The sequence below is a fragment of the Saimiri boliviensis genome, chromosome 15 (genome assembly GCF_048565385.1).
Source record: "Saimiri boliviensis isolate mSaiBol1 chromosome 15, mSaiBol1.pri, whole genome shotgun sequence".
NCBI classification, from domain to species: Eukaryota; Metazoa; Chordata; class Mammalia; order Primates; family Cebidae; genus Saimiri; species Saimiri boliviensis.
This window is the reverse complement of record NC_133463.1, coordinates 78218089-78245582: the sequence shown is the minus strand read 5'-3', so window position 1 is coordinate 78245582 and position 27494 is coordinate 78218089. Positions and strand designations below refer to the sequence as shown.

The 27494-nt window shown below is 41.1% G+C and overlaps 1 protein-coding gene across 4 annotated transcripts in view; it reads left to right on the top strand.

The window, feature by feature from the left end:
• Window positions 1-27480, top strand: part of GSDMC (gasdermin C) — a 63943-nt gene extending 36463 nt beyond the window's left edge. For all 4 annotated transcript variants that reach the window (XM_039464349.2, XM_074387117.1, XM_074387119.1 and 1 more), the window contains 5 exons: window positions 6272-6301; window positions 7829-7968; window positions 8282-8411; window positions 8872-8945; window positions 9651-27480. In XM_039464349.2, coding sequence (XP_039320283.1) covers window positions 6272-6301; window positions 7829-7968; window positions 8282-8411; window positions 8872-8945; window positions 9651-9890 — 614 coding nt within the window. In that variant the 3' untranslated portion in view covers window positions 9891-27480. The remainder of the gene's footprint in view (window positions 1-6271; window positions 6302-7828; window positions 7969-8281; window positions 8412-8871; window positions 8946-9650) is intronic.
• Window positions 27481-27494: the final 14 nt, after the last annotated feature.

Here is a 27494-nt window from a genome sequence, read left to right as displayed (position 1 = left end):
TTTTCTTTTCCTTTCATTCTTTTCTTTCTTACTGGGGTTTCACTTGGTGCTCAGTCTGGAGTGCAGCGGTGTGAACATGGCTCATTGCAACTTCTGCCTCACATGCTCAAATGATCCTCCCACCTCAGCCCCCAAGTAGCTGGGACTCCAGGCTTGTGTCACCATGCCTGGATAATTTCTGTATTTTTTGTAGAGACACGGTCTCACCATGTTGCCCAGGCTGGTCTCGAAGTCTTGAGCTCTAGTAATCTGCTTACCTTGGCTTCCCAAAGTGCTTGAATTACTGGTGTGAGCCATGACACCTGGCTATAAATGATCTTGTTAATGTTTTGTTGAAATTCAGTTTGCTGGTATTTTGATGAAAATTTTTGCATCAATATTCATCAGACATATTGCCTATAGGGTTTTTTACTTTTTTTTTTTTTTTTTTTTTTTTTTTTTTTTTTTTAATGTGTCTTTGACTGGTTTTGGTATCTGGGTAATACTGGCCTGATAGAATGAGTTTGGAAGTATTCTCTCTTCTATTCTTTGGAATAGTTTGAATAGAATTAGTATTCATATTTTGCTTTAAATCTTTGGTAGAATTCAGCAGTGAATCCTTCAGGTCCTGTCCTTTTCTTTACTGGGAGACTTTTTGTTATAGCTTCAATCTCATTACTCATTACTGATCTGTTCAGGTTTTACATTTCTTCATGTTTTAATGTTGGTAGGTTCTATGTGTCTAGGAATGTATAATTTTTCTCTAGATTTTCCAATTTATTAATGTAGGCACTTATAACTATAAATATCCCTCTTCGTACTGCTTGGCTGTGTCCCACAGCTTTTGGTATGTTGTGTTTCTATTATTTCCAATATTATTTGTTTCAAGAAATGTTTTAATTTCCTTATTAATGTTTTCCTTGACCCACTGATCATTCGGGAGCATATTGTTTAATTTTTATGTATTTGTATAGTTTCCAAAATTCCTCTTGTTAATTTATAGTTTTATTCTATTGTGGTCAGAGAAGATGGTCAATATTATTTCAATACTTTGGAATGTTTTAACACTTGTTTTGTAACCTAACATATGGTGTATTATTGAGAATGATCCATGTGCTGAGGAGAAAAAAATGTGTATTCTGCAGCCTTTAGATGAAATGTTCTGTAAGTATCTGTTAGGTTTATTTGTTCTATAGAGCAGAATAAGTCTGATGTTTCTTTCTTGAGTTTCTTTCTGGGAGATCTGTTCAGTGCTGAAAGTAGGGTGTTGAGGTCTCCATTTGTTACTATCTCTTTAGTGCTCATAATCTCTCTTTAGCTTTAATAATATATCTCTCTTTAGCTCCAGTAATATTTCCTTTATATATCTGGGTGCTCCAGTGTTGAGTGCATATATATTTACCATCATTATATCCTATTTCTAGATTGATCCCTTTATCATTATATAATGACCTTTTTTTTGGCTCTTCTTACAGTTTTTGTCTTGAAATCTATTTTGTCTTATGTAAGTATAGCTATTCCTGCTATATATATATATATATATTATATATATATATATATATAATATATATAATATATATAAAAATAGCATATATATACATACACACACACACACACACACACACACATATATATATATATATATATATATATATATATATATATATATATGACTTTAGGTTCTGGGGTACATGTGCAGATCATGCAGGATTGTTGCATAGGTACATACATGGCAATGTGGTTTGCTGCCTCCATCCCCCTGTCACCTATATCTGGCATTTCTCCCCATGTTATCCCCAACCTCCCTACCCCCTGCTATCCCTCCCCTAGTCCCCCTCAACAGGCCCTAGTGTGTGATGCTTCCCTCCCTGTATCCATGTGTTCTCATTGTTCAACACCCGCCTATGAGTGAGAACATGCGGTGTTTGATTTTCTGTTCTTGTTTCAGTTTGCTGAGAATGATGGTTTCCAGGTTCATCTACATCCCTAAAAAGGACACAAACTCATTGTTTTTTATGGCTGCATAGTATTCCATGGTGTATATGTGCCACATTTTCCGTGTGCAGTCTATCATCAATGGGCATTTGGGTTGGTTCCAGGTCTTTGCTATTGTAAACAGTGCTGCAATGAACATACATGTGCATGTGTCTTTATAATAGAATGATTTATAATCCTTTGGGTATATACCCAATAATGGAATTGTTGGCTCAAATGGAATTTCTATTTCTAGATCTTTGGCATGGAATCTCTTTTTCCATCCCTTTATTTTCAGTCTATATGAATCTTTATAGGTGAAGTGTATTTCTTGTAGGCAGTAGATCATGGAATCTTGTTTTCTTTTTTAATCCATTCAGTCACTCTTTATCTTTTGATTGATGAATTTAGCCCATTTACAATTAATGTTATTATTGATAAACAGGGACTTACTCTTGCCATTTTGTTACTTGTTTTCTGTTTGTTTTGTCACCTTCTTTTCTTTGTTTTTACCTTTCTTTTGGTAAAGGTGATTTTCTCTGGTGATGTTTTACGTTTTTTGAATTTTGTTTTGTGTATCCATTGTAAATTTCTTGATTTGAGGTTACTATGAGACTTCCAAATACTCTCTCATAACCCATTATTTTAAACTGATGAGAACTTAACATTGATTGCATAAACAAATAAACAAGCAAAAAAAAAAAAAAAAAAAAAAAAAACTAATAAAAACTCCACACTTTAGCTTCCCACTTTCTAACTTATTGTTGTCTTTATGTCTTATTGTACTATGTCTTGAAAAGTTGTTTTAGTTGTTACTTTTGATTGATCCATCATTTATTCTTTCTATGTAAGTGTAGTTTACACAGTATAGTTATATATTATTATATTATGTATAATGTCATATTATATATATAATGTAGTTATGTATATTATAGTTATAATGTTTGTGTTTTTCCATGTGCTTTCTATTATCAGTGAATTTTATGTCTTTAGATGATTTCTTCTTGCTCATTAATGTCATTTTCTTTCAGATTGAAGAAATCCCTTTAACATTTCTTGTAAGATAGGTCTCATGTTGATGAATTTCTCAGCTGTTATTTGTCTAGAGAGGTCTTTATTACTCCTTCATCCTTGGAGGATATTTTTTGCCAGGTATACTAGGATAAAAGTTTTTTTTTTTCTTCAGCAATTTAAATATGTCATGCCACTCTCACCTGGCCTATAAGGTTTCCAGTGAAAAGTTTGTTGCCAGACATATTGGAATTCCATTGTATGGTATTTGTTTCTTTTTCCTTGCTGCTTTAGAATCCTTCCTTTATCCTTGATCTTTGATAAATTGATTATGAGATGCCTTGAGGTAGTCTGCTTTGAGTTATATCTACGTGGTGGTCTATAACGTACTTGTACTTGAATATTGATATCTTTCTCTGGGTTTGGGAAATTCTTTAATATTAGTCCTTTGGATAAGCTTTCTTACCTTATCTCTTTTTCTATGTCCTCTTAAAGGCCGACAACTTTTAAAGCTGTCTTTCTAAGGCTATTTTCTAGATCATATACATATGCTTCATTGTTTTTAATTCTTTCTTCTTTTGTCTCTTCTGACTGTGTATTTTCAAATAGACTGTCTTCAGGCTCACTAGTACTTGCTTATGCTTGACTGAATCTGCCATTAGTGACTCTCATGCATTCTTCAGTTTGTCAATTGCATTTTTCAACTCCAGAATTTCTACTTGATTCTTTTTGATTATTTCAATTTCTTTTTCAAATTTACCTGTTAGAATTCTGAATTCCTTTTCATGTTGTCCTTTGAGTGTCTTCAAAACACTATTTTGAATTCTTTATTTGAAAGGTCACATGTTTCTTTCTCCAGGATTTGTCTCTGGTAGCTTATTTAGTCTGTTGGTGAGGTCGTGTTTTCCTGGGTGATCCTGATTCTTGTAGATGTCTTTTGATATCTACGCATTGATGAGTTAGGTATTTATTGTAGTCTTCTTAGTCTGGGCTTGTTTGTGCCTGTCCTTGAGAAGGTTTTCCAGATATTCAAAGGGAGTTGGGCTCCCTGTTTAGTATCTCTGTGGTTGTTGCAGATTTGTAGAGGTTCTGCTTTGGTGGTCTTGAATAAGATCCAGAATAACTACCTGGATTTCCAGGCAAAGAATCTTGTCCTTTCCCCTTACTTTCTTCCAAACAAATGGGATCTCTCTCTCTTTGCTGAACCACCTGGACCTGGGAGGGTGGTGATGCAAGCACCCCTGTGGCTACCACCACTGGGACTGCACTGGGTTGGACCTGAAGCCAGCCCAGTGCTGGGTCTCACCCCTGGCCTGCTATAACCACTACCTGGCTACCACCTGTGTTCACTCAAGGCCCTAGGGCTCTACTCTCAGCAGGTGATAAAGCCAGTGAGGTTTTTGTACTCCCCTTCAGACCAGTGAGTATTCTCAGGCCCTGAGTGGGTACAGAGATGCTGTCTGGGAGCTAGGGATTGGAGTAAAAAAGCCTTATAAAATTTACCTTATGTTCTACTCTACTCTGCTAAGCTGTCATTCATAAGACATAGTTTTTCCCACTCACCCCTCCCCTTCTCACAGGCAGAGGTCCCTGCAGGGGTTCTGTCAGGCCATTGCGTATGTTTGCTAACAGCTCATGGGCTCATCAGTCAGCTTGTGGTAAATTATAGCTGGACTGGGTCTCACCCTTTAGGGAAGTGGGCTCTCCTCTGGCCCAGAGCAGGTCCAGAAATGCTGTTGAAGAGCCTAGGCCTGGTCCAGAGGGCCCCAAGAACCTGTCTGGTACACTGAGTCACTGTGGCTGAGCTCGTACCTAAGATGCAAGACAAAGCTTCCTTTACTTTTCCCTCTGCTTTTCTCAAACAGAAGGAATCTTTTACCACAGCCACCACAGCTGGGAATATGCTGGGCACACCTTTAGTCAGCACATCTCAGAGCCAAAGGCCCACTACATACTACCTTGGTACTGCTGCTGGCTATTTAGGGCCCAGTGGTTCTTTATTCAGCAGGTGATAAATTCTGCCAGGACTGTGTTATTCCTTTCAAGGCAGTAGGTTCCGTTTTCACCCAGGAGTGTCTAGAGATGTTTTCCAGGAGTTAGGGCTTGGAATGGGGGCCTCACAGCTCTGCCCAGTCTCCTATCCTACTGTGGCTGAAATGGTATCCACGATGCAGGACAATATCCTCTGTGCTCTTTGCTCTCTTCCACTTAGCCAAAGGGAATAACACACTTTTATTGCTGTGAGCTGCTCTGCCTGGGATTAAGGGCGGGGTAGCACAAGCACCTTTTGTTAGCGACCCCAACTAGTGTCTCTCTAGGTCATGTGTTACTCTAGTCCTCTGGCTCTGAGCCCAGCTCAGCATCAGGAATTGCCTAAAAATTGCAGTCCTCATGTCCTAGATTGACCTTTATGTTCTCCTAGGACTCCAGAACACTTTGGCTGGCATTAGTGAGTCTTACCAGGAAACTTGAGTTCTGAAAGAAGGAATGGGCAATTACCCTTTTACTAGATCTGGTCCAAATGCTCCCTTTGTGCACTGGCACTGATTGAGTCCAGCCTGGCTCTGCTCTCTGCTATGCAGCACTGAGTTCAATATAATGTTATCCAGTCATGGTGCCCTCTCTCTCCCAAGTGTACAGAATTTCCGAGAGGCTAGGCTACTGTGGGGCGAGTCTACTGATTGGTGGCTACAGCTCACTACCATCTCTCCAACCCTCTTCAATGCCTCGTCCAATGATATAAAGTTAAAACTGGGTACTGTGATTGCTCACCTGATTTTTGGTTCTGTGATGGTGCTTTTCTTTGTGCATATAGTTGTTAAAATTTGGTGTTTGTGTGGGGTGTATAAACCATGAAGGTTTCTATTGCACCATCTTGCTCATCCTCTTCTGTCAGGTGTTTTTCCCCCCCTAGAACTTAGGCACTGCTTATCCCTGACCCCCTTTGTATTCCCACAAGAGCCCTGCTTGGGCACAGCTGCCACAGACCCACAGAGACATTCTCCGAGTCAGGCTCCTCCATTACCTGCAACTGTCCCCATCCTCTGACCCAGTTCCTGTCCCCCGGGGCCACAGGGAAACCAGGCTTCCTCCTTTAAACATTGGGATAGATGTGAGTTTGTTGGGGAAAGAGTCTGCCTGGGGATCCATCTCTCTGGGGAAGTTTTTCAACTGAACTGATGGTACATGTGAGAAAAAAGGGGAGGAGAGAAGAGTTAGAGGCGAGACCAAGAGGGAAATAAGTCGCCGAGGAAAAGTGGTGGTAGGCTAATGTTTGATGAGTAAACACCTTTCTTTCTCTTTCCAGTGGTATTTTGTGAAGCCTGCACTTATTTAGGTGAGTGGAACCTGGCCCTCCCCTCCCAGGACAATCTGCACAACAAAACCCCGCCTGATTGCCTTTGCTACTATTACCCAAGATCCTGGGGTCTGGCCTCCTGGGATAAGGGCAGGAGCAGATAGAGAAGAGGGGTTCAGGGAAAGTAGGGCAAAAGGCTGGAGAAATCTAGTCTTTGAGCCTCTTTGGTAAGGAACTTCATTTCTCTTTTTATCATACTAACTGGGTGACATCCTCCCAAGAGGTGAGTGTGAATTTGCTGGAGGTGAGGACTGGGATCCCATCCTGCACACAGGGACAAGTAAGGCAGATTGCCCCTGCCTTGCCTTTGGCACTGTTGCCTTAGGGCCTGGCCCGTGGTCATGTGGAATGGGAAGGGTTCAGAAAGGCTGGATAATGGAAGGATGGGCAGTGATGCGCGCAGGAAGAAGTTAAGCAAGAGGAAGGAAGTGGCAGGAGAGCAGAACCCTCCAAAACATCTCAAAAGCAAATTTGGTGGGGATAAGGAAGGGAGATGCTGACTTGATTCTCCTTCTAGGATGAATAGAGGAACCCCTCCAGCAAAATGAGTATTTATTAAGGGAGACCCTGGGGCTTCTGGGTGGGAGCTGCAAGTCTGAGCACCCAAACTGGTAGTTTTTCATGCCAGTCAGAAACTGAGGTCCATTTCCAAATTTACACTTTGCTCATGAAACAGACATTTATTGAGGACTTATTGGACAACGAGCATTATTCCGAACCTGAAAGTTATGGCAGTGAACCAAACAGACATAAATTCTTACCTTTGGAGCTTCCAATCCAGTGATCTCTCATCTCAAGCAGATTACCCTGAGGGCACCTGGTGCCTCCTAGGAGAGACAGAGAGTCCCAACATGCAGCCCCAGGTTCATTCTTCATAGACATTGAGGATTCTGGCAAAATTACATGATAATAAGGGTAGCTTATATGTGCCAAGTGTCTTACACACATGTATTCTCTCTCTTGTTTTTTTGAAATGAGGTATTACTATGTTGACCAGGCTGGTCTTGAACTCTTGGCCTCAAGCAGTCCCCCCATCTCAGCCTCCCAAAATGCTGGGATTATAGGCATGAGCGAGCATGCTTGGCCTACATAAACTCTTATAATGCTCATAGCATCCCATTTAACAAATATGGAAACTGATTCCAGAGTACCCAAGATTTTTGCCTCTAAAGCCCAATGCTAGATTTTACAGTATTCCTGACATGTTCTAGAAATGACCACTTTGTCATTCTCTTCCACCTGTGGTGATGTCATTTCAGAATCTCAATCTCTGCTCCCAGTATTCTGTTTCCTCCTTTCAGAGCACTGGATTGTCCATCGTTTTAGCTTCTTGTGACAGCTCTGTTCCCAGAGCTCAAGCATGCCATCAGCAGAGGCAATTTTGGTTAGCAGCTGAAAGGGATAGAAGAGTTTGGCTCATATTCCTGCAAACAGGCTGTCATTCCGTGGATGTTCTAATCAAAGAATTGTCCCCACTTTCTGGTTGGTGTTGATGCCCGAGAACAGATTTCAAGGGTCTACAAGAGGAGGTTTCCCGGAACATAGAGGCACTGGCCCAGCTCTCAAAGGATGTTCAGGTTGTCGTGTTCTCTAGTATCCTGGTCATGCTCAGAGAAGGAGAGGATCTTCAGGACCTGATGTACACGGTGAGGGGTTCCACAGTTGCCTAGGTCTGGTAAAAGCTGTAAATGGGATTGTTTAGGAGATACGACTACCAAGTTACATGGGGGAGGAAGAATAAGCAAGATGCCAGGAGGATGAGAAAGACTGGGGACTCTGGTACCCAGGCACAGTGTGCCAGGATGTGCCACCCGCCACATACTGAGGCTGCTTGAAATCCCCTGGGGGAGGTAGAGAACCCTTACTCCTACCCTTTGGTTATCATCAGTAGACACAGGCAAATTATATAATATTACTGTTATTAGTAGTAGTATTAACAATAATACCTGTTTTCTATAGCTGAAATTGGACAGCTCAGGTCATTTGGATGGCTCTGGTAGTGCCATCCTAAAGATACTTCAACAGAATTCAAGCCATGCATTGTCTAAATCAAAGGAAGCCATTCTGTATCTCCTTGAAGCCATAATGGGTAAGAGTAATTAAAGGGAAGAATGGGAGAGTCATAATGTTGGTCCCCAGAACCCAGAAAAAGCTGCGTTACATGCCATGTCTCCAAAGCCCTTTGAATGCCATGGACTTGTCCTTATATCACAGCTCTCTCTAAGATCAGAGGGCTCACTGTGATAACTTGCCATATGATAGAGGATGAATTTAAGGTCTAGGAAGTCACCAGCTCATGTTCATCCACAGATCACTGGAGGTGGGTGATTTCAGCCTTCAGCCCTTGAATCCCATCCTTTTGTCCTTCTTATTTAGCATCCTGGAGACCATTCTCAAGGACTTCCCAGGGCAGAGAATTTGATCTTCAAGTCTAATGGGTTTATTCCTCTGTCTTAGAGTTATTCTCTCAGGGGGTCTCCTGCTTTAAGGTAGGAAGAAAAATCTGAATTCTTCACTACTGTCTTTCCCCACATGTTCCCTACCCTCAGTGCTGAGTGACATCCAACACGATTTGCTGGCCTGTTCCATGGATAAGAGGATCCTGCTTCAGCAACAGGAGCTGGTGAGGACTTCCCAGGGACCAGAAGTTCAGGGAAGGGGATGAGGAAACCAGAGTTAAGAAGAATCATTCTGAGGAAAGACAGATGATACAGGTTTATGCCAAGAGAGGATTCCCGATCCCAGGGTGGCCACTGGGAAGTCACTAGTTGCAGTGTCCTTCTGGAGACCTGACCCAGTGGGTATGAGTCTCCCTCAGGAGGGTCTCAGTTTCCATGGCAATCCCTGTGGCATTCCCCAGCAGGTCTAAAATAGCCACATAGGAGCACCCAGGACTTTGAGGTCTAAAGGGATATGATAGTCCTGCTCTAGTTACACCATTACCATCTGCTGATCACTCCTGCTCTAGTTACACTGTTCTGATTTGCTAATTTCTCTATTTTTCTCTCTTCAAGTATATGTATATATAAATACATACCTTTATATGCATATACCATATACATACATATGTGTATATACGTTTAGAAATAAAAACACCACTATTCTATAAGGGGAGTTTTATTTTCACCATTTCATAGACGTGGAACCTGATTTCCAATAACTTGATCTACTGAACATAGGATGTGACCAGCATGTTACTCCTGGTCCTCGGGATCCCAAAGCTCTTGTTCCTTCTATTATCCTCCATGGGCCCCTGGCTGCTGGGGTAGAAGCTTTCTCTTCCTGATCTTAAAGGCTGGGCTGTAGAATCTGATCATCCTTCTTCTAGGTAAGGAGCATCCTGGAGCCAAACTTCAGAGACTCCTGGAGTATTCCCTTCACCCTCAAGCCGGAGCTCCTTGCCCCACTCCAGAGAGAGGATTTGGCCATCACCTATGGCCTGCTGGAGGAGTGTGGCCTGAGGATGGAGCTGGATAGCCTCGGGTCAACCTGGGATGGAGCTGTGAGGATGCCCCTCTCTGCCCTCTATGGGACTCTCTCATTGCTGCAGCAGCTGGTTGAGGCTTAAGCCCTCCCTGATGGGCAGTCAGTCCAGAGATGCTGGCCCCTGCCCAGTCAATGCTGTGAGTGTCTTTAGGGGTGCAAGAGACAGGGCTGTGCCTCTCTGCTCTTCCAGGTCGAGTAGAGACAGCCATGGGTAGAGAATTTAGGAAATGTTTTGTGGGTGGTGGAATACTCTATATATTGACAAGGGTTTATATATCTGTCAAAACTCCTCAAATAGTATGTTAAAGATGTAAGCATTTCATTATGTTTAAATTTTACTTCGAAATAATAAAAACAAATACTCTAGTTCATGGTGTGCATTTTGAATGGTTTTGGGCAAAGTGTACCGGTAATATTAGATAACTTACACTGAAATGCAACAAAAAGTAAGTTGACTTGGTAATAGACAGATGTGTGACCAAGGAAATGTGATAGAGTATTAATAATTCGGGAATATGGGTGAAGAATATAGAAGAGTTTTTTTTTTAACTCTTGAAACATTTTGTGAGTTTGAAATTGTTTCACATAAAATGTTAGCCCCCAAATGTGTGTGTGTGTGTGTATGTGTATATTCCTCAATTACTAACATTTTGTCACATTTTCTTGGTCATGTATCTGTCTCATCCTGTGCTCTCTGTGTCATTTGCTAATGCCACCTGGCCTCCTGAGCTACAAGCTGGGAGTCCATCTTGACTCATCTCTCTCCTTAACCCCCAATCAACACAGTCCAGCCGACTCAACATCACCCTCCTCTTCTCACCTGGACAGTGGGTCCGGTGCTCCCAGCTGGTTTTCCCACCACCATCTTGTTCTCTTCAAATTCTCCTTAAATCCTGGAGGTTCATATCACAGCAGGCATGGGGAATAATTAAAAAAAAAATGCAACCTTTATATGTCACTCCTCTGCCTAAAATCCTTTAGAAGCCCCCTGTCATCTAGAATCATCAACCAAGATTTCAAACATGTTGTCTCATCAGAATCACATTGGCCTGCATTTTCACATGACAATAATCAAGTGAATAATCACCGTTCACTCCAGTGTATTCCAGTAATCCCTATTGCTCACATCGTGTCTCACTTTTAGATGGTGTTTACTTATTTTCTGCTAAAAAAAAAAGGCAAGGAAATGTATTCTCCCATCTTGCTCTTCTACCATCTGCTATCTCCCAATTATTTTATTATTTGTAAATTGATTGTAACCATATTCCTCAGGAATGTAACCAAGGAGTGTAACCATATTCCTCAGGGTTGTTTAGTGTTCATTCTTTAATTTTTTTTTTTTCTTTTGAGACAGAGTCTTACTCTGTCATCCAGGCTAGAGTGCAGTGGCATGATCTTGGCTCACTGCAACCTCCACCTCCCAGGTGCAAGTGATTCTTGTGCCTCAGCCTCCTGAATAGTTGGGATTACAGGCATGCACTATTACACCCAGCTGATTTTTGTATGTATTTATTTTTTGTAGAGATGGGGTTTCATAATGTTGGCTAGGCTGGTCTTGAACTCTTGGTCTCAAGTAATCTGCCTGCTCTGGCCTCCCAAAGTGCTAGGATTACAGGCATGAGTTCACAGACTATTTAAATTTATTCATGGGTAACTAACAGTCATTTTATGCCTTGAATGGCTGTGATCAAATCATTTTTTCAGTCGTTCTTCACTCCCTGAGTCCCTTCATATTTGAAAACCTTTGCCTCTTGTCTTATTCTTGAGAATCTCATTGGAGAGAGATTATAGTCAAACTTCTTGCCCTCAGCCTTTTGTGGCCATGCAAAGGTCTCCTGTTGACTTATTGATGCTTTGAAGAAGATCAAGGCCAGTAAAATTTTCTCAGACTCTCCACAAATACATCTAAATGTATGCCTGAAGAATTCTTTCTTCATCCTTGAAGTTAAGCACTTTAACCAGGCAATACCTGTGTCTCAGTCACTCAGTGTCACTTTTCCTGGGACACTGTGCCTTTCAAGCTGCAGATCCAACTTAGGAAAATTTCCTGTTATAATAATAAAATAGCTTTTCTCTTTGTTAGGTTCTCTACCTCACAGATACCAATCGTCCTTTAGGATTCTCCATATATTATCTTGTCTAATTCCTGCACCTTTGATTTTTCTTTTTCATCTGCATTCTCTGAGATCACGGCAGGTCTTTCCTCTATGTCTGTAACTCATCTCTCAACATAATTCCTTTCCACTTTATCAGTTCAGATATGGTGTTGTGATCTTCATTTCCTTAACTTTGCAGTCTCTCTTTTCACGTATTTCTGCTGTTTTACCTTTGCAATTTTGAGGTTTTGCCTTCTTAAAGTATTTCTCTTAAATTCTTCTATGGCACAAAACAGTTCTTTTTCTTGAGCTACGTTTTCCATCTGAATTGATTCCTCCACTCTCTTCTTTTCCTGTAGTGTTTTGTATGGAACCTCTGTCACCCCCCCAACCTATTCCCCCGTAATGCTCATCACAGCTCTGCCCAAACTCTATTTGTATAAAGACAATAGGGTAAATGAGTTTTTCTCAACTCTCTTACCGATTAAATGAGATGGCTTCTGTTCCTCTGCAAACTATGGATTGAAAACTGTGTTTTCCAGTGCTTAAGGTCATGGCATGTGGAAGGGAAAGAGGGCTCACCTGGGGCTTTGGACAGTCTTGGTTAATTGCCCAGCCTCTCTTGCACCTTCTGTGATTTTAAACTTTCTCTGTACCTGAGTTCCCTTACATCATAAAGGGATTTTACCCTTTTGGAAATGACTTCTGGCATCAGTGACCTGAATTCATACAAGGAACTCAGGTCCTTTGGTCAATCCTCGTACTGATTAGATTGTGGGATCATCATGGCAGGTGATCTGAGGTCAGATTTCTTACTTCCTTCAAACTAGGGTGAATGAAGCTGGTCCTTCATTATTGGAGAAACTGCAGGGGCTCCCATCCGAAACCCTAGGATTGTTGCATTGAGAACTTTTTTTGGCCCATGAACATCTGCTTTATTCACTCCATTTCTTTATAGGCATTTAAACATTTCCACCCTGCTGGGATGAGATCCCTGACATCCTTTCTCTCTCTCCTTTATTTCGCCCTTTTCATGTTTCCCCATTTTCTTAGGAACTACACCAGTGTTCTTCCCTGTCCGAGTTTCAGCATAACATTTCCCTTTGGAAATGGCTTTTAGGCTAGTGGCTATATCTCGGGTGGGCCAGAATCTGGACTTGATCCAGCATCCGGATCTTCCCCAACATATTCTTTCCCTGAGGACCCTGAGTCCTGGGGCCGTAGTCAGACCAGCCAGAATCTAAGCTTGGCTTGCTATTTCTTTCATTTTAGCTATTATTATGGATCACAATAAATAAGGAATTGTATGTTTTGCTCTTTCTTGTTACTTTGTGTTTCCTGATGCATACAAGGAGCCAGGTTTCTTAGGAGATGGAGCTCTCTTTTCCAATTCCATTGCTGGCAAGGCTCAGTGACTCATGCCTGTAATCCCAGAGCTTTGGGAGGTGGAGGTGGGCGGATCACTTGAGGTCAGAAGTTAGAGACCAGCCTGGTCAACATCGTGAAACCCTGTCTCTACTAAAACTACAAAAATTAGTCAGGAGTGGTGGCATGTGCCTGTAGTCCCAGCTACTCTGGAGGCTGAGGCAGGATAATTGCTTGAACCCAGGACATGGAGGCTGCAGTGAGTCAAGATTGTGCCACTGCACTCCAGCCTGGATGACAGAGCAAGACTCTGTCTCAAAAAAAAAAAAAAAAAAAGAAAAATTTTGCTTAACTCTTATCAGTTAAGATAAGGGTTAGTATTTAGAAAACAAGACCCTCAACTTCCATTGTAACTGATCACTGCATAGCTGCAATTTTATATCACAGGTTTCTAGGGACTAGGTAGCCATTCAGGAATCAATGTTTATCTCTCACCCTTTTATTCTTTCTCTTCCCAAAGCACATGTTTCAGTGAGTCAGAGTCACTGTAGCCAATATGACTTTTGTGAGATCAGAAAACAACACCTGAAATTAACTACCTGGAGTCAGGCTGAATTTTACAGACTCAGGGCACTGCTTTCACCTCAGACACGAGCTGCAAATTTGCGAGTTCCCAGAACATCTTCACTTTTTACCAGCTGACTACAAACTTGGGGTTTCTCACTAGACCCTCAGGTTCAATAATTCACTAACACAACTCACAGAACTCATTGAAAGTGTCATACTTGCATTTATGTTTTATTATAGCAAAACAATACAAATTGGAATCAGCAAAAAGGTTGAGTTATATAGAGTGAGGTCTAGGAGGTTCTGATATGTGAGATTTGTTTATTTTAAAAATATATTTTATTGTATATGTTTAAGGTATATGACATGTATGGCACACATATAAACAGTAAAATGGTTACTGTATTAGACTGGTTTCATGCTGCTGATAAAGACATATCTGAGAGTAGGTAATTTATGAAGAAGAAAGAGGCAGGCAAAGAGGGGATGAGAACCAAATGAAGTGGGAAACACCTTATAAAACCATCAGATCTTGTAAGACTGATTCACTACCATGAGAACAGTATTGGGGAAACTGCTCCCATGATTGAATTACCCACCACTCAGTCCTTCCCATAACATGTGGGAATTATTGGAGCTACAATTCAAGATGAGATTTGGGTGGGAACACAGCCAAACCATATCAGTTACTATGGTAAAGCAGATGAACATAACTGTGAAACTTCCATGTCCTCAGGGACAGCTCAGACTCTTGGCACATCTAGGTATACAGGATATCATCCATCAGGAAAGCTCACCTGAAGCAGAGACCTCAGCATGTTGGTGCACGGAGGAGTGGTGTATGTAATTAAGATTTTATATTTCAAGTCTATAGTTTTTACAATGTAAATGATAGGAAGTAAAACTCCATTTTGGTAAATGTTGTCTGGTGGTGATATGCAGAAAGTACAACTCTAAGCTATGTCCTCAATGGGCTGTATATCAGATTCCTAAGATTAAGAAGGCTGGGTATGTGACTTTTATGAATATTAGAGGAGGCAAAAGTAAAATAAATGCATTGTGAAGATTGTCAACTGAAAGGAATGTGACTATTCTGTGTGTCAGTTCTGGGATGTTACTTGAAAGTTATAGGTGTGGCAATTCTGTTAACACAGTCTCTCCTCCTTCAGACACATCACTTACTCCTGTAAGCCATGGGGAGTAAATAGAAAGGGAATGGGTTTTGGGCAAGATGTTTTCTTTTTCTTTCTCTTTAGAATACTGATGTAAGATTGGATTACCTAATATATGCAAGGTGCTTGACAGAAAGGAAGTGTTAAAAACATTAATTTCTCTTGTAGAAATGTCCAGACTCCCACAGCCAGGCCGTTCAGAGTTGCTTCCCCGGGTCCTGGCCCTTGAACTTGCCCCTTCCCCTGATGCTGATGTCTGCCTTTCTTGCTGTTTCTTGCTGACATACGTAGACTGAGCCCCTTGTTCTCCAGGGAGTGGGAAAAAAAGGGAGGATAATAGACATATCAAGTTAGGATTCTCCAGAAAGACAGAACAATATATATATATGAGACTTATTAGAGGAACTGGCTCATATCACACAAGTGTTTCCAAAACACAAAAATAAACATTGGCTTTGTTGGGCCTGTACTATATGGAAGGGGTGTCCTTTGGAGGAAACTTTGCAGTTTGAGTTCCTTGGTGGAACAATTTGTTTTCTTTTGCATATATACACAGTAATGGGATTGCAGGGGTGGATGGTAGTTCTGTTATAAATTGTTTGAGACATCTACAAACTGATTTCAACAGTGGCCAAACTAATTTACATTCCTATCAACAGTGTATAACCATTCCCTTTTTTTCTGCAGCCTCATCAGCATGTATTGTTTTTTTGACCCTTTAATAATCGCCATTCTGACTGGTGTGAGATAATATCTCATTGTGGTTTTGATTTGCATTTTTCTGATGATTAGCTATATTGAGCATTTTAAAACAACGTTTGGTAGCCACTTGTATGTCGTCTTTTGAGAAGTATCTGTTCATATCTTTTGCCCATTTTTTGATGGGGTTATTTGTTTTTAGCCTGTTCATTTAATTAAGTTTCTTATAGATTCTGGATGTTAGGCATTTGTCAAATGCATAGTTTGCAAATGTTTTTTCCAATTCTGCAGGTTGTCTGTTTACTTTGTAGATTATGTCTTTTGCTGTGCAGAAGCTCTTTAGTTTAATTAGCTCCCACTTGTTGATTTTTGTTTTTATTGTAATTGCTTCCAAATTCAATCTTGGAGATTTCATTTCTCCAGGAATTTATTCACTTTCTCTAGATTTTTTAGTTTGTGCATATAGAGGAATTCATAATAGTCTCTGAGGATCTTTTATATATCTCTGAGACTGGTTGTCATGCTACCTTTGTCTTTTCTGATTGTGTGTATTGGATCTTCTGTTTTTCCTTGTTAATCTAGCTAGTGGTTTATTTTGTTTATTATGTCAAAACAACTTTTGCTTTTGTTGATTTGTTGTATAGATTTTTGGGTCTCAATTTTGTTCAGTTCCACTCTGATTTTAGTTATTTATTATCTTCTGCTAGCTTTGGGGTTATTTTGTTCTTGTTTTTCTAGTTTTAGGTATGATGTTAGCTCATTAATTTGAGATCTTTCTAATTTTTTGAGTTAGCCATTTAACACTATAAACTTTCCTTTTAACACTGGTTTTGCTGCATCTCAGAGATTTTGGTATTTTGTATCTCTGTTTTCTTTTATTTCAGGGAATTTTTTGATTTCTGCCTTAATTTTGTTGTTTACCCTCAAGTGATTCAGGAGCAAGTTGTTTAATTTGCATGTAATTGTGTGCTTTTGAGAGATATAGATGTTCTTCTATTTTTATTCTACTCTAGTCTCAGAGTATGGCTGGTATGATTTCATTTCTTTTTTTTTTTGAGTTTATTGAGACTTGCTTTATGACCAGGCCTGTGGTTGATCTTGGATTATGTTCCACGTGCAGATGAGAAGAATATATATTCTGTGGTTGATGGCTGTATTCTCTAGATGGCTATTAGGTCTGTATTAGGTTCTGTAGAGGGACAGAATTAATGAAATAAGCACATGTGTGCACGCACACACACACACACACACACACACACACACACACACACACACGAGTTTATTAAGTATTAACTTACATGATCACAAGGTCCCACAATAGGCCATCTGCAGGCTGAGGAGCAAGGAGAGCCAGCCTGAGTTTGAAAGCTGAAGAACTTGGAGTCCAATGTTCGAGGGCAGCAAGCATCCGGCACAGGAGAAATATGTCAGCTGGGAGGCTAGGTGAGTCTCACCATTTCACATTTTTCTGCCTGCTTTACATTCACTGGCAGCTGATTAGATGGTGCTCACCAGATTAAGGGTGGGTCTGCCTTCCCCAGACCACTGACTCAAATGTGAATCTCTTTTGGTGACTCCCTCACAGACACATCCAGGATTAATACTTTGTATCTTTTAATCCAATCAAGTTGACACTCAGTATTAATCATCACAAGGTCCAAATGGTCAAGTATCAATTTAAGTCCAGAATTTCTTTGTTAATTTCCTGCCTCAATGATCTGTCTAATGCTGATAGTTGGTGTTGAAGTCCCCCACTATTACTGTGTGGCTAAGTCTTTTTGTAAGCCTTAAATACTTGTTTTGTAAATCTGGATGCTCCAAATGTTGGGTATGTATGTATTTAGGATAGTTAAGTCTTGTTGAATAGGAAACTTTATTATTATATAATGCCCTTATTTGTTCTGCTTGATGGCCATTGGTTTAAAGTCTGTTTTATCTGATAGCAGAATAGCAACCCCTGCTCTCTTGTGTTTTCATTTGTGCAGGAGATCTTTTTCCAACCCTTTGCTTAGAGCCTAAGAGTATCATTACATGGGAGATGGGTCTCTTGAAGACAGCAGATGGATGGGTCTTGTTTTGTTAATCCAACTAGCCACTCTGTGACTTTTAACTGGAGCATTTAGACCACTTACATTCAAGGAGCTGGCTACTGTGTAGACGTGGGGTTGCTTTCTAGGGTCTGTAGGCTATGAGCAGGTATTGTTCTTTCATTTCCAAGTTTAGAACTCCCTTACAGATCTTTTACAAGGGTGGTCTAGTGGTAACAAATTTCTTTCATGTTTGCTTATCTGGAAAGGATTTTATTACTCCTTTTGCTTATCTAGAAAAGATTTTATTTCTCCTTTGCTTATGAAGGTTAGTTCGGCAGGATATGAAATTCCTGGTTTGAAATTCTCTCCTTTAAAAATGTGAAAATAGACTCCCAATCTCTTCTGGCTTATAAGGTTTCTGCTGAGAAGTCTGTTGTTAACCTGGATGGGATTCCCTTTGTATATGATGTGACCTTTTTCTTTTTCTTTTTTTCTTTTTGCAACAGAGTCTTGCTCTGTTGCCCAGGCTGGAGCACAGTGGCATGATCTCAGTTCATTGCAACCTCCACCTCCTGGGTTCAAGCAATTCTCCTGCCTCAGTCTCCTGAGTATCTGGGATTTCAGGTGCCTGGCACTGCACCCAGCTAATTTTTGTATTTTTAGTAGGACAGGGTTTTGCCATGTTGGCCAGGCTGCTCTCAAATTCCTTACCTCAGGTGATCTGCCTGCCACAGCCTCCCAAAGTGCTGGGATTACAGGTGTGAGCCACCATGTCTGGCTGTAACCTTTTTCTTTAGCTACGTTTAAGGGTTTTTTTTCCTTAGCATTGACTTGGGACATTCTGGTAATTATGTCTTGGTGCTTCTCATTTTACATAGTGTCTCACAGGTGTTTCTTGGATTTTTTGTATCTGATTTTTTTGTATCTTTCTAGCCGGATTATAGAAATTTTCTTGAATTATTTCTTCAAATGTGTTTTCCAGGTTGTTTGCTTTCTCTCCTTTTCTCTCAGAAATGCCAATAATTTGTAGGTTTGGTAGCTTTACATAATCCCATATTTCTCAAAGACTTTTTATTTATAAAAAGTCTTTTTTGTTTATTTTTGTCTGACTGGGCTATTTCAAAAACTGGTCTTCAAGCCCTTGCTGAAATTTTTCTTCTGCTTTGTCCATTCTATTGATAAAAGTTTCAATTGGGTTTTGCAATGCCTTAAGTGAGTTTTTCAATTCTAGAAGCTCTGACAGATTTCTTTTTAAGATGTTTATCTCTTTCTTCATTTTCTGGATTGCTTTAGAAGTTTCTTTGTGTTGATTTTCAACCTTGTCTTGGAGCTCACTGAGCTTCCTTGCAATCTGTACTCTGAATTTTTTATCTGCCATTTGTGAGTTTCCGTTTTGAGTAGAGACCATTGCTGTAGAGTTAATGTGATCCTTTGGTGGCGTCACCACATTTAAATTTTTTGTACTGGTTCCTTCTCATCTGGAGACTCTGACATTTCTAATATTTGTAATTATTTTAGTGTGGATAGGAGTTTTTTTTTCTTTTTCTTTATTTCCCTATAATAGTATTATTTTTCTTTCCCTTTTTCCCTTCCCTAAGGGGTGTGACTGACCCAGAATGTTGGGTAGGGTTTTTTGGCTTTCCTTCTATAGCCCTGTGTCCTTCTTTCAGCAAATTTTATATTGCACTGTGAAGTTGGATCTACAAGCCAGTAGATGGTGCTTACAGGTAAGAGCTGGTGCAGCCAGTGTAGCTAGGTATATACAGGTATTGATCGACTTACGACCTATGCAACTTAAGACCATTCGACTTTACGACCACAATCTCTAGCCATGACTGCTCCACGTCTGGCAGTGCAAACGTTGCCCAGCTGGGCAGACGACAGTGCAGACCAGCTTCTGGCAGCACTACCATCTCCACTTGCACCATTTCAACTGTTATCCCAGACTCGGTTCAGCAATTTGTGTTTTGTGTCTTGGATATTTTTCATCAAACCCCTCCCAAGATGTCTACCAAGAGGAAATTGTCTTTGTCTATGCCACAGCCTGCCAAGAAGGAAAGAAAGGTCATTGATCTCGACACGAAAATGGAGGTAATTAAGCAGTACGAAGGAGGCAAGAAAGTGAATGTGATTGCACGTGATACGAAGTTATCACACTCGACTGTGTCGATGATTTTGAAAGATAAAGAAAGAATTTGTGAAGCTGTGAAAGGTTCTGCACCCATGTGATCAACAGTTATAACAAAGCAATGAAGTGGGCCCATTCACGAAATGGAGAAATTGCTGTATATTTGGATGGAATATCAAATTCAAAAACGGACACCATTAAGTCTTTTTAGTGCAGATGAAGGCGAGAAGTCTATTTCAGACTCTGAAGGAGCGTGCTGGAGAAGATTACAGTCAAGAATTTGTAGCAAGCACTGGCTGGTTCCAGAGATTCATCATTTCACAGTACTGTACATATAGCCTACTCAACTTATGACCAAATCGTGTTACGACCAGTCTGTTGGAACCAATCGTGGTCGTAAGTCAAGCACTGGCTGTACTTGATCCTTGTTTACCGGCAGAAGCTCTACGTTGCCCCAGACAATGAACTGATTCGTGGAATGCATAGTGGTCTCAGCTCCCTGCTCAGGGAAGCTGGGGGGAGGTGATGCTCATCGGGGTCCACCTACAGGTCTCCTGATGGCAGGCACAAGCACCTGTGCTGAGGGAGAATCCAGTAGTTGACTACCAAGCACCCAGAGGTGTGCCTAGGTGTGGAGCTCAAAAACCTCCTCTGTCCCATGTTCTCTGTATGGTGATGGAGGCAACCCAAACTCTAATCCAAAAGAGTGCATGCTCCAGATGCCTGGAGATCGGCCTGACTATGTAACAGAGATGACTCCTCTGCACCAGAGTCTCTGCACAGAAACAGTGTGACAGGTCAGCCTGCTTATCAAGTTGAGTGGGTGTTCCAAGTACCTGGAGGTCTGCCTGAGTGTGGAGTAGAGAGGGCCCTTAGCACCAAGATCTCTGTACAGGAAAAGTGGGGAGACTCAGGCTGCTGATTTGGGCAAGCAGGTGCCCTGAATGCCTAGAGATCTGCTTGGGCATAGAGGACTGAGGACCTTGCTGTACCACAGTCTGTGTCCATGATGGATGGGAAGCTTAGGCTGCTGGTCCAGGCCATGTATGCTCTGAATGCCTGGATTTCTGCCTGGGGGTGGAGTGAAGAGGGCCCTGCTGTACCATGACTTCAGAAGAGCGGTCTGGTCACCCAGCAATGGCATATGCAGGTGGGTTCCAGGTTGCCAAGATGGCCCTGGCTGAAGTCTTGCTGCCCAAAAGAAACTGCGGCTGTAGCAGATTTCCTCTTGCCCAGACTTGTGATGGAAGAGAACACAATTCTAGAACCTACTGCTGAGGTACTTTCCACAGCTCCGACTGTGGAGGCTCCTACCCCACTCCAGAGCAGCTGCCCCAATCTCTTACGCATGACTAAAATGCATGCACAGTCATCCTGCTGGGTCACCAAAGAACGGATGACTTTGTATGCACCTAGATTACAAATGGCATCCTGATCTCAGTCCTGAGTCTGGGAATATGTCTGTAGCTTTTCCCACTGCCATTCATTCACGGTGGCTTCAAACATCTCCCCAAGTAGTTCCATGGTTTGAGAGAAACGACGTGCTCTCCCTCAGCCTGTCTTTCTTGGATCCTCATGGAAAGGTGAGTTACAGAGGGAGGTACTCTGCCTCTCTCATGTCCTGGGGCTTCACTCACTTTTATCAGCCATACACTGTCATGGGGGCTGTTTGCTGGCGTTCTCCTCCCTGGGATTTGGAACGTCCTTCACAGTTCTGGTGGATTCCTATTTTCCTTCTTGTATTAAAGCTCACAGAGTTGATCTTTATGCACTATCTTGCTCTTTCCAAGTGGCTGAGCCATGCTAAAAGCCTCTAATCCACCGTCTTGAAAAATAATTGTGTCTTTTCTTATAAGGACATAAGTCATATGTCCTTATATGCCCATTGTAAGTCATGGATTTAGGGCTGACTCTAATCCAGTGTGACCTTTTTTTTACCTAAATACATCTTCAAGGGCTCTATTTCCAAATAAGGTCACATTCTGAGGTTCTGGGTGAATGTAAATTTCCAAGTAAACTTTCTTGATTTCAGAGGCCATGTGTGTAAATAAATGAGTATGTATTTGAATAGGGTTGTGTGTGTGTGTGTGTGTGTGTGTGTGTGTGTGTGTGTGTATGTATATATGTATGTGTATTGGATGTGAGAGGGAAGTTGCCAGAAGACTGAGATGTGGGGGTGTTCCATTACAGCCATTTAAAACACTATTCTGGACATATATACAAAATCTGAGCCACTGTAACTGCGTTTGCAGGCCACAAGTTTGGGATCCTTCCTGGGCCAGAGAAATAGATTTGAATTTGTTCCAAGTAAAATTCAGTCATGGAGACTCTGACTGCTAGAGGCAGGGGGTGGGTGGGGGAGGCCTGGATTGGAAGGTAGGTACCACATTGAGGAAGTTTCTCTAATCATCCAGGCATAGTATGGAATACTTTAAAAGACAGGAGCTTGAAAAGCAAGTGTATTGAATTGTAGTTTAAATAGATGCCAGGAATACCTTGGAGGGAACTGAAAAAACTTTATTGGTATATCAGATCACATCTTTGTGATTTTTCTATTAAATGACAGTGACTAGCTGTATTTTCTAGTAATTTTCCAATATACGCCAGAAGGTGGCAGCATTGTCAAACAACCAGATGCTTGGCGCTGCCTGCCACTCTATTGGCTTTGGGACCGACTGAATTCAAGGCCATCTCCTCTCTCTCACCCGCTGCTCTCCTGCCTCCCCTCCTCCATGACTTCATTCTTGCCGAGTTAACATGGAGTGGGCTGGGAGAAATGGGGCATTGACAGAGGGCCTAACACTGGTCTCCTTTTACATTAATATCCTCAGAATCGAACCTCCTTCTTAAAACACTACATTGATTGTATTAAATATCTCCCTTAAAAATCTCTGGGAGGTAAGACCAGAATGATGAGGAACTTAGAATAATTTTCCATATTTCAGAAAAGCCATGCCTTGGTAAGATGTCAACTACCTATGCTAGGATCATTACGGAGTCTGTGATAAATCTGATTGTCTCATGCTGAGCAAAGACCTGGGTTGGGAGTTTCAGATATTTTTCTATAAGCAGAGAAATATTATCTCTAAATAAATTTAACCAATTACTCTCTTTCAAAACATTGGAATCTTGGTTAACACACAAACAAAAAAGCAAGGGTGGTGAGAATCTTGGGATTCGTTATCTTGGTGGATACAAAGGTCGTCTTCATTTAAAAGATTTCTGATTAGAGCAGTAGAGCTAACCAAAAAAACCTGGGTTTGGAGTTTGCAGCCTCTGGTAAAGAATTCAAAATATTTGAGCTTTATTTTTCTCAGCGCATTGGGTTGCTATTGACACAAATTAAATAATGTGAATTTAAAAACCTAGTATAGCGTTAGCACATAGTTGATGCTCAACCAGCTTTTCTTGAATGAATGGAATTAACAGCAATAGCAATATTGAATTTTAGAGGCCTGCTGTTTACCAGATATTGTGGTCATGGCAAGACTCAAAGGCAATGAATGGAAAGAAGAGAAGAATATGACTCTTTGATCTGAGACATTTAAATTACTATTTTTAATATTTAGATATTGGGAATTGAACACATTTGAAACTGCCCCCTGGCTCTGGAGCGGGGTGATAAGTAATTGGGATGCCAGGTCAGATGCCACTTTTCTTACATACCTCACAGCATGTGGCAGAGTATACAATATCAACTCTGGAAATTGAGCCATTAGAAGGAAGGGAATGTGTCTTTGATTTGAATACAGGTAGTAATCTCATTACCTGAGGTGGCAGGGAAGGGCAAATCATGCTTTTAATCTATACCAGCTTTATTGTTAGGGAACAAGACAAAGATTTGCGGTTATTATTCACCATCTCTTATTTGAGGACACGTATTTAGCCTGTGCTCAAACAGTCTAATAAGATACTTGATGGAGAGAGAGTGCGTGTGAATATGAAGGCGGAGAATGTTAGCACCATGGTCTTCCTCCTGAGCTTTCTCAGGCCAGCAGAGGACAGGAGCAACCACGACAGCTCAAGTTGGAAAGGGGCTGAAGAGTTAACTTGTTCAACTGGACTTGTATTCTCAAATTCCTTTTATGATATTGCTTCAGGAGCACTTCAAGGAAAACTCCAAGTAGAGCTTGATGTCTTAGTCCCCCTGTGCCACCTTGCAATGCCTTTTCCTCCTCATGAGAAGCTGAGCTTCTCAAACTATGCCCTTTGTTAATTATTCTTTCTTTGAATACGTCACGGCCCTGTATTCCTTCTACATGTAGCTCCCTCCCGCCCCAGTAAGGGAGGAGGATGATGTAAATGCTCATAACATTTTTTCCCCTGTAATTTCCAAAAGTTCTTTTTTGGATAATTATGTTTTCTAATGTTTTTTTGCTAAAAGGCATCATTTGATTGAAGAGTTATACTTCTGTTTCTGGGTGTGAACCTATATAGATTTCTATAAAAATTAGGAAGCAGCTTGTCACTGAGTTGTTACTCATTGTTTATTGGATGCAGACAAGATACCAGGAATACAGGAGTGAATAAGACAGAAAACCTGCCATCCAAGAGTTTGTAGTTTAATAAGCTGTCATCTCAGACAAGGTGAAAGAAGATTGTATTATCTCTTGCTGCGTAACAAATCACCCTCAAAACATAATGGCTTAAAATAATAAACATTTGACTTGTATTTTCCTCTTTCTGATGGTCAAGAATTTGGGAATGGCCTGTCTGGGTGGTTCTGGCTGAGGGTCTTACATGTGACTGCAGTTGGATGTTGGTAAAGGCTATGGTCATCTGAAAGCTTAATCAAGGCTGGAGAATCTGTTTTGAAGATGGCTCTCTCACATGGCTGTAGGCAGTAGGCCTTAGTTCCTAACCATGTGGCCTCTCCATAGATGGCTTGAGTTCCCTCACAACATGGCATCTGGCTTTCTCAGAGTGAGTGATTGCCTCAGGATGCAGCAAGCCTGGCTTTCCCCAGAGGCCATGGTTGCCTCAGGATGCAAAAGCAAGCCCTCGTACCCACACATTAATTAACTAGTTCAACAAATATTTGTTGAGCACCCACTATTTTCTAGAAGTTCCAGCTTGAAACATACCTCATTCTTTCCTCGCTGAGAGTCTGGAAAAAGTAAAAATACTTTTAGCTTAGTTAAAAATTGGAAAGGCCAGAGTTGTAATATTTTCTGGAGTCATTAGTAGAGAAATAAACCATCTAACCAAGGAAGGAGTACAATCCAACCAGTTGCAAATAAACAGTGCAATTGTATTAGATTCAAGTGTGCTCTGGGTCTCTCTTTATTTCGGAAATCCTTGTGCCTTTTTGATGGTTGCCTAGCAACCAGAGCTTTGCTCAATTCACACCAGGAATGTTTGAGCAGAGTTGCTCAATAGCATTAAAATTCACTGGGTCTCCCAAGCAGTAGGAAAACTGCTAGATGGTGAGCCCGGATGGCCACCTAGCAGTGCAGAGGGTGAGCATCAAGGTGGGAAGATCCTGGATGGGGATAGAATTTTTCTAGGTTGGGAGGAAGAGTGTGCATGCGTGATGGCAGTTCTACCTATGGTTGGTTAAGAGTGGCGTGGTTCACATCTAGGAATAGATAACATTTGTTTGAAAATGTTCTTGGTGTTTGCTTTCAGCAGTGCTTACACTGAAATGGAAATGACACAGAAAAATAGAATCTGGTGAGTAAATCCCTCTTATTTGTGAACATTCTACAGCTTTATGATTAGAAGCTATCAATTTTAGAGTTCTGGTGCATAGGTAATTTAAATGAGCTTACTTATCAAAATTTTCACTGACCCCCTGCCCCCAAAATATGATTAGAATCCTTTTTAAAAATGTGTTTTGAAAAGTTAAATTCATCTGTATGCAAGACTATGCTGTATGTAAGACTCTAGGTTAAGTGAAGTGGAAAAGATACTGTTTGGCACTTATCATTCACTTATCCAATAAATATTAAGGGTACAATTTTCCAGGTACTCTGTTAGGCATTGGAATATAGACACCAGTTAAAGAGACACATTCCTTGTCCTTCAAGTATTACATTCTAGTGCGGGTCATGACATATGAGGAAGAGAGAAAAACTCACATAGTTCTCCTGGGGCAGGAGAAGTGCCAAAGGAGTCCAGTAGGTGAAATAAAGATTTTGACAGCTACACAGGAAACTCAGAGTTGCCAAATTCTGCCTTTCTGTCTGCTTTGCTGTGAATTTCATCCATGACAGACGAATTCTTTTTTTTTTTTTTTTGAGATGGAGTTTCACTCTTGTTACCCAGGCTGGAGTGCAATGGCGCGATCTCGGCTCACTGCAACCTCTGCCTCCTGGGTTCAGGCAATTCTCCTGCCTCAACCTCCCGAGTAGCTGGGATTACAGGCACGCGCCACCATGTCCAGCTAATTTTTTGTATTTTTAGTAGAGGCGGGGTGTCACCATGTTGACCAGGATGGTCTCCATCTCTTGACCTCGTGATCCACCCACCTCGGCCTCCCAAAGTGCTGGGATTACAGGCGTGAGCCACCGCACCCAGCCAGGTGAATTCTTATGTAACAGACTTGTTTACAAGCTACACTAGCCCAAGGTGTCCAATTGGACTACCAGAAATAAAACTAACTCCATCACTCACTCACATTGATTATTCATTAAAGCTTCACCTCTTTCAAAACCTCTACCTCTCATTCAAGGAGGGCTCAGAAATTTTTCACACATGCTTGGAAATTGCTATTCCCTGAGCTCTGGAGGGCTTCTAGGGAGGAGTCATTTAAGACTCATGAACAGTGGGAAGAAATAAGCAAATGTATCTTAAGATTAATTTGCAAACAGGGAATAGAGTGACTTAAAGTGGAATGAAATTGGAATTAAGAAATACAATAAAGAAGCATACTGGAGGGATATTTTGTATGTTTTTAATTTATTTTTGACTAGCTGTTTTTTTCTCAGTTTAGGGTGGTACCTCTTCAGTTCTGCTTTGGGGGACCATCTTTTCTACTCTTAGTCATTGTGATTTGGTTGGGGTTGATCTAACCCCTACTCTGGGGATGGGGTTAGTAGCCTAAGTCTGGCCAAGGAGAAAACATACAGCATATTGTATGAACAATCATTCATAGCATGTTAGCTGGAACCGTGAGTGAGGCATCCTCTTGCCAGTGGGGTTACCAGTTGGTAGAATGTAAGCCCCAAGCTGTGTTTGTTATTTATTATATAAGAAAAAGTGACTGGGAGTGCTGTCAAGTCAGAGAGAACTAGAGCAGTGATAATATGGAGAGTGATATTTGGTAATAATGAGGACCTGGATCCAGCCCTGTCTGATGTCTAATTTTCAGTTACATTTGCCCACAGATGATTTTATTAAAGGCAATTTGAGTTGGAATTTCTGCCATTTCTACAAGAAGATCCTGGGCTAATACACTATAATATTGAGCAGTATCAAAGCTTTAACACTAACAGTTGTAAAGTAATTAAAATTGGGGATGCTATTTAGAAGAATTACAAAAAAAACATGGTAGATGAAGGAGAGAGGAGTAAGGCAGTAGAATTTGCCAGCTTCAGCCAGATGATTAAGAAGATGGTGCTGTCTGTTCTTAACAGAATCAAAGTTGAACAATGAGAACACATGGACACAGGGAGGGGAGCAGCACAC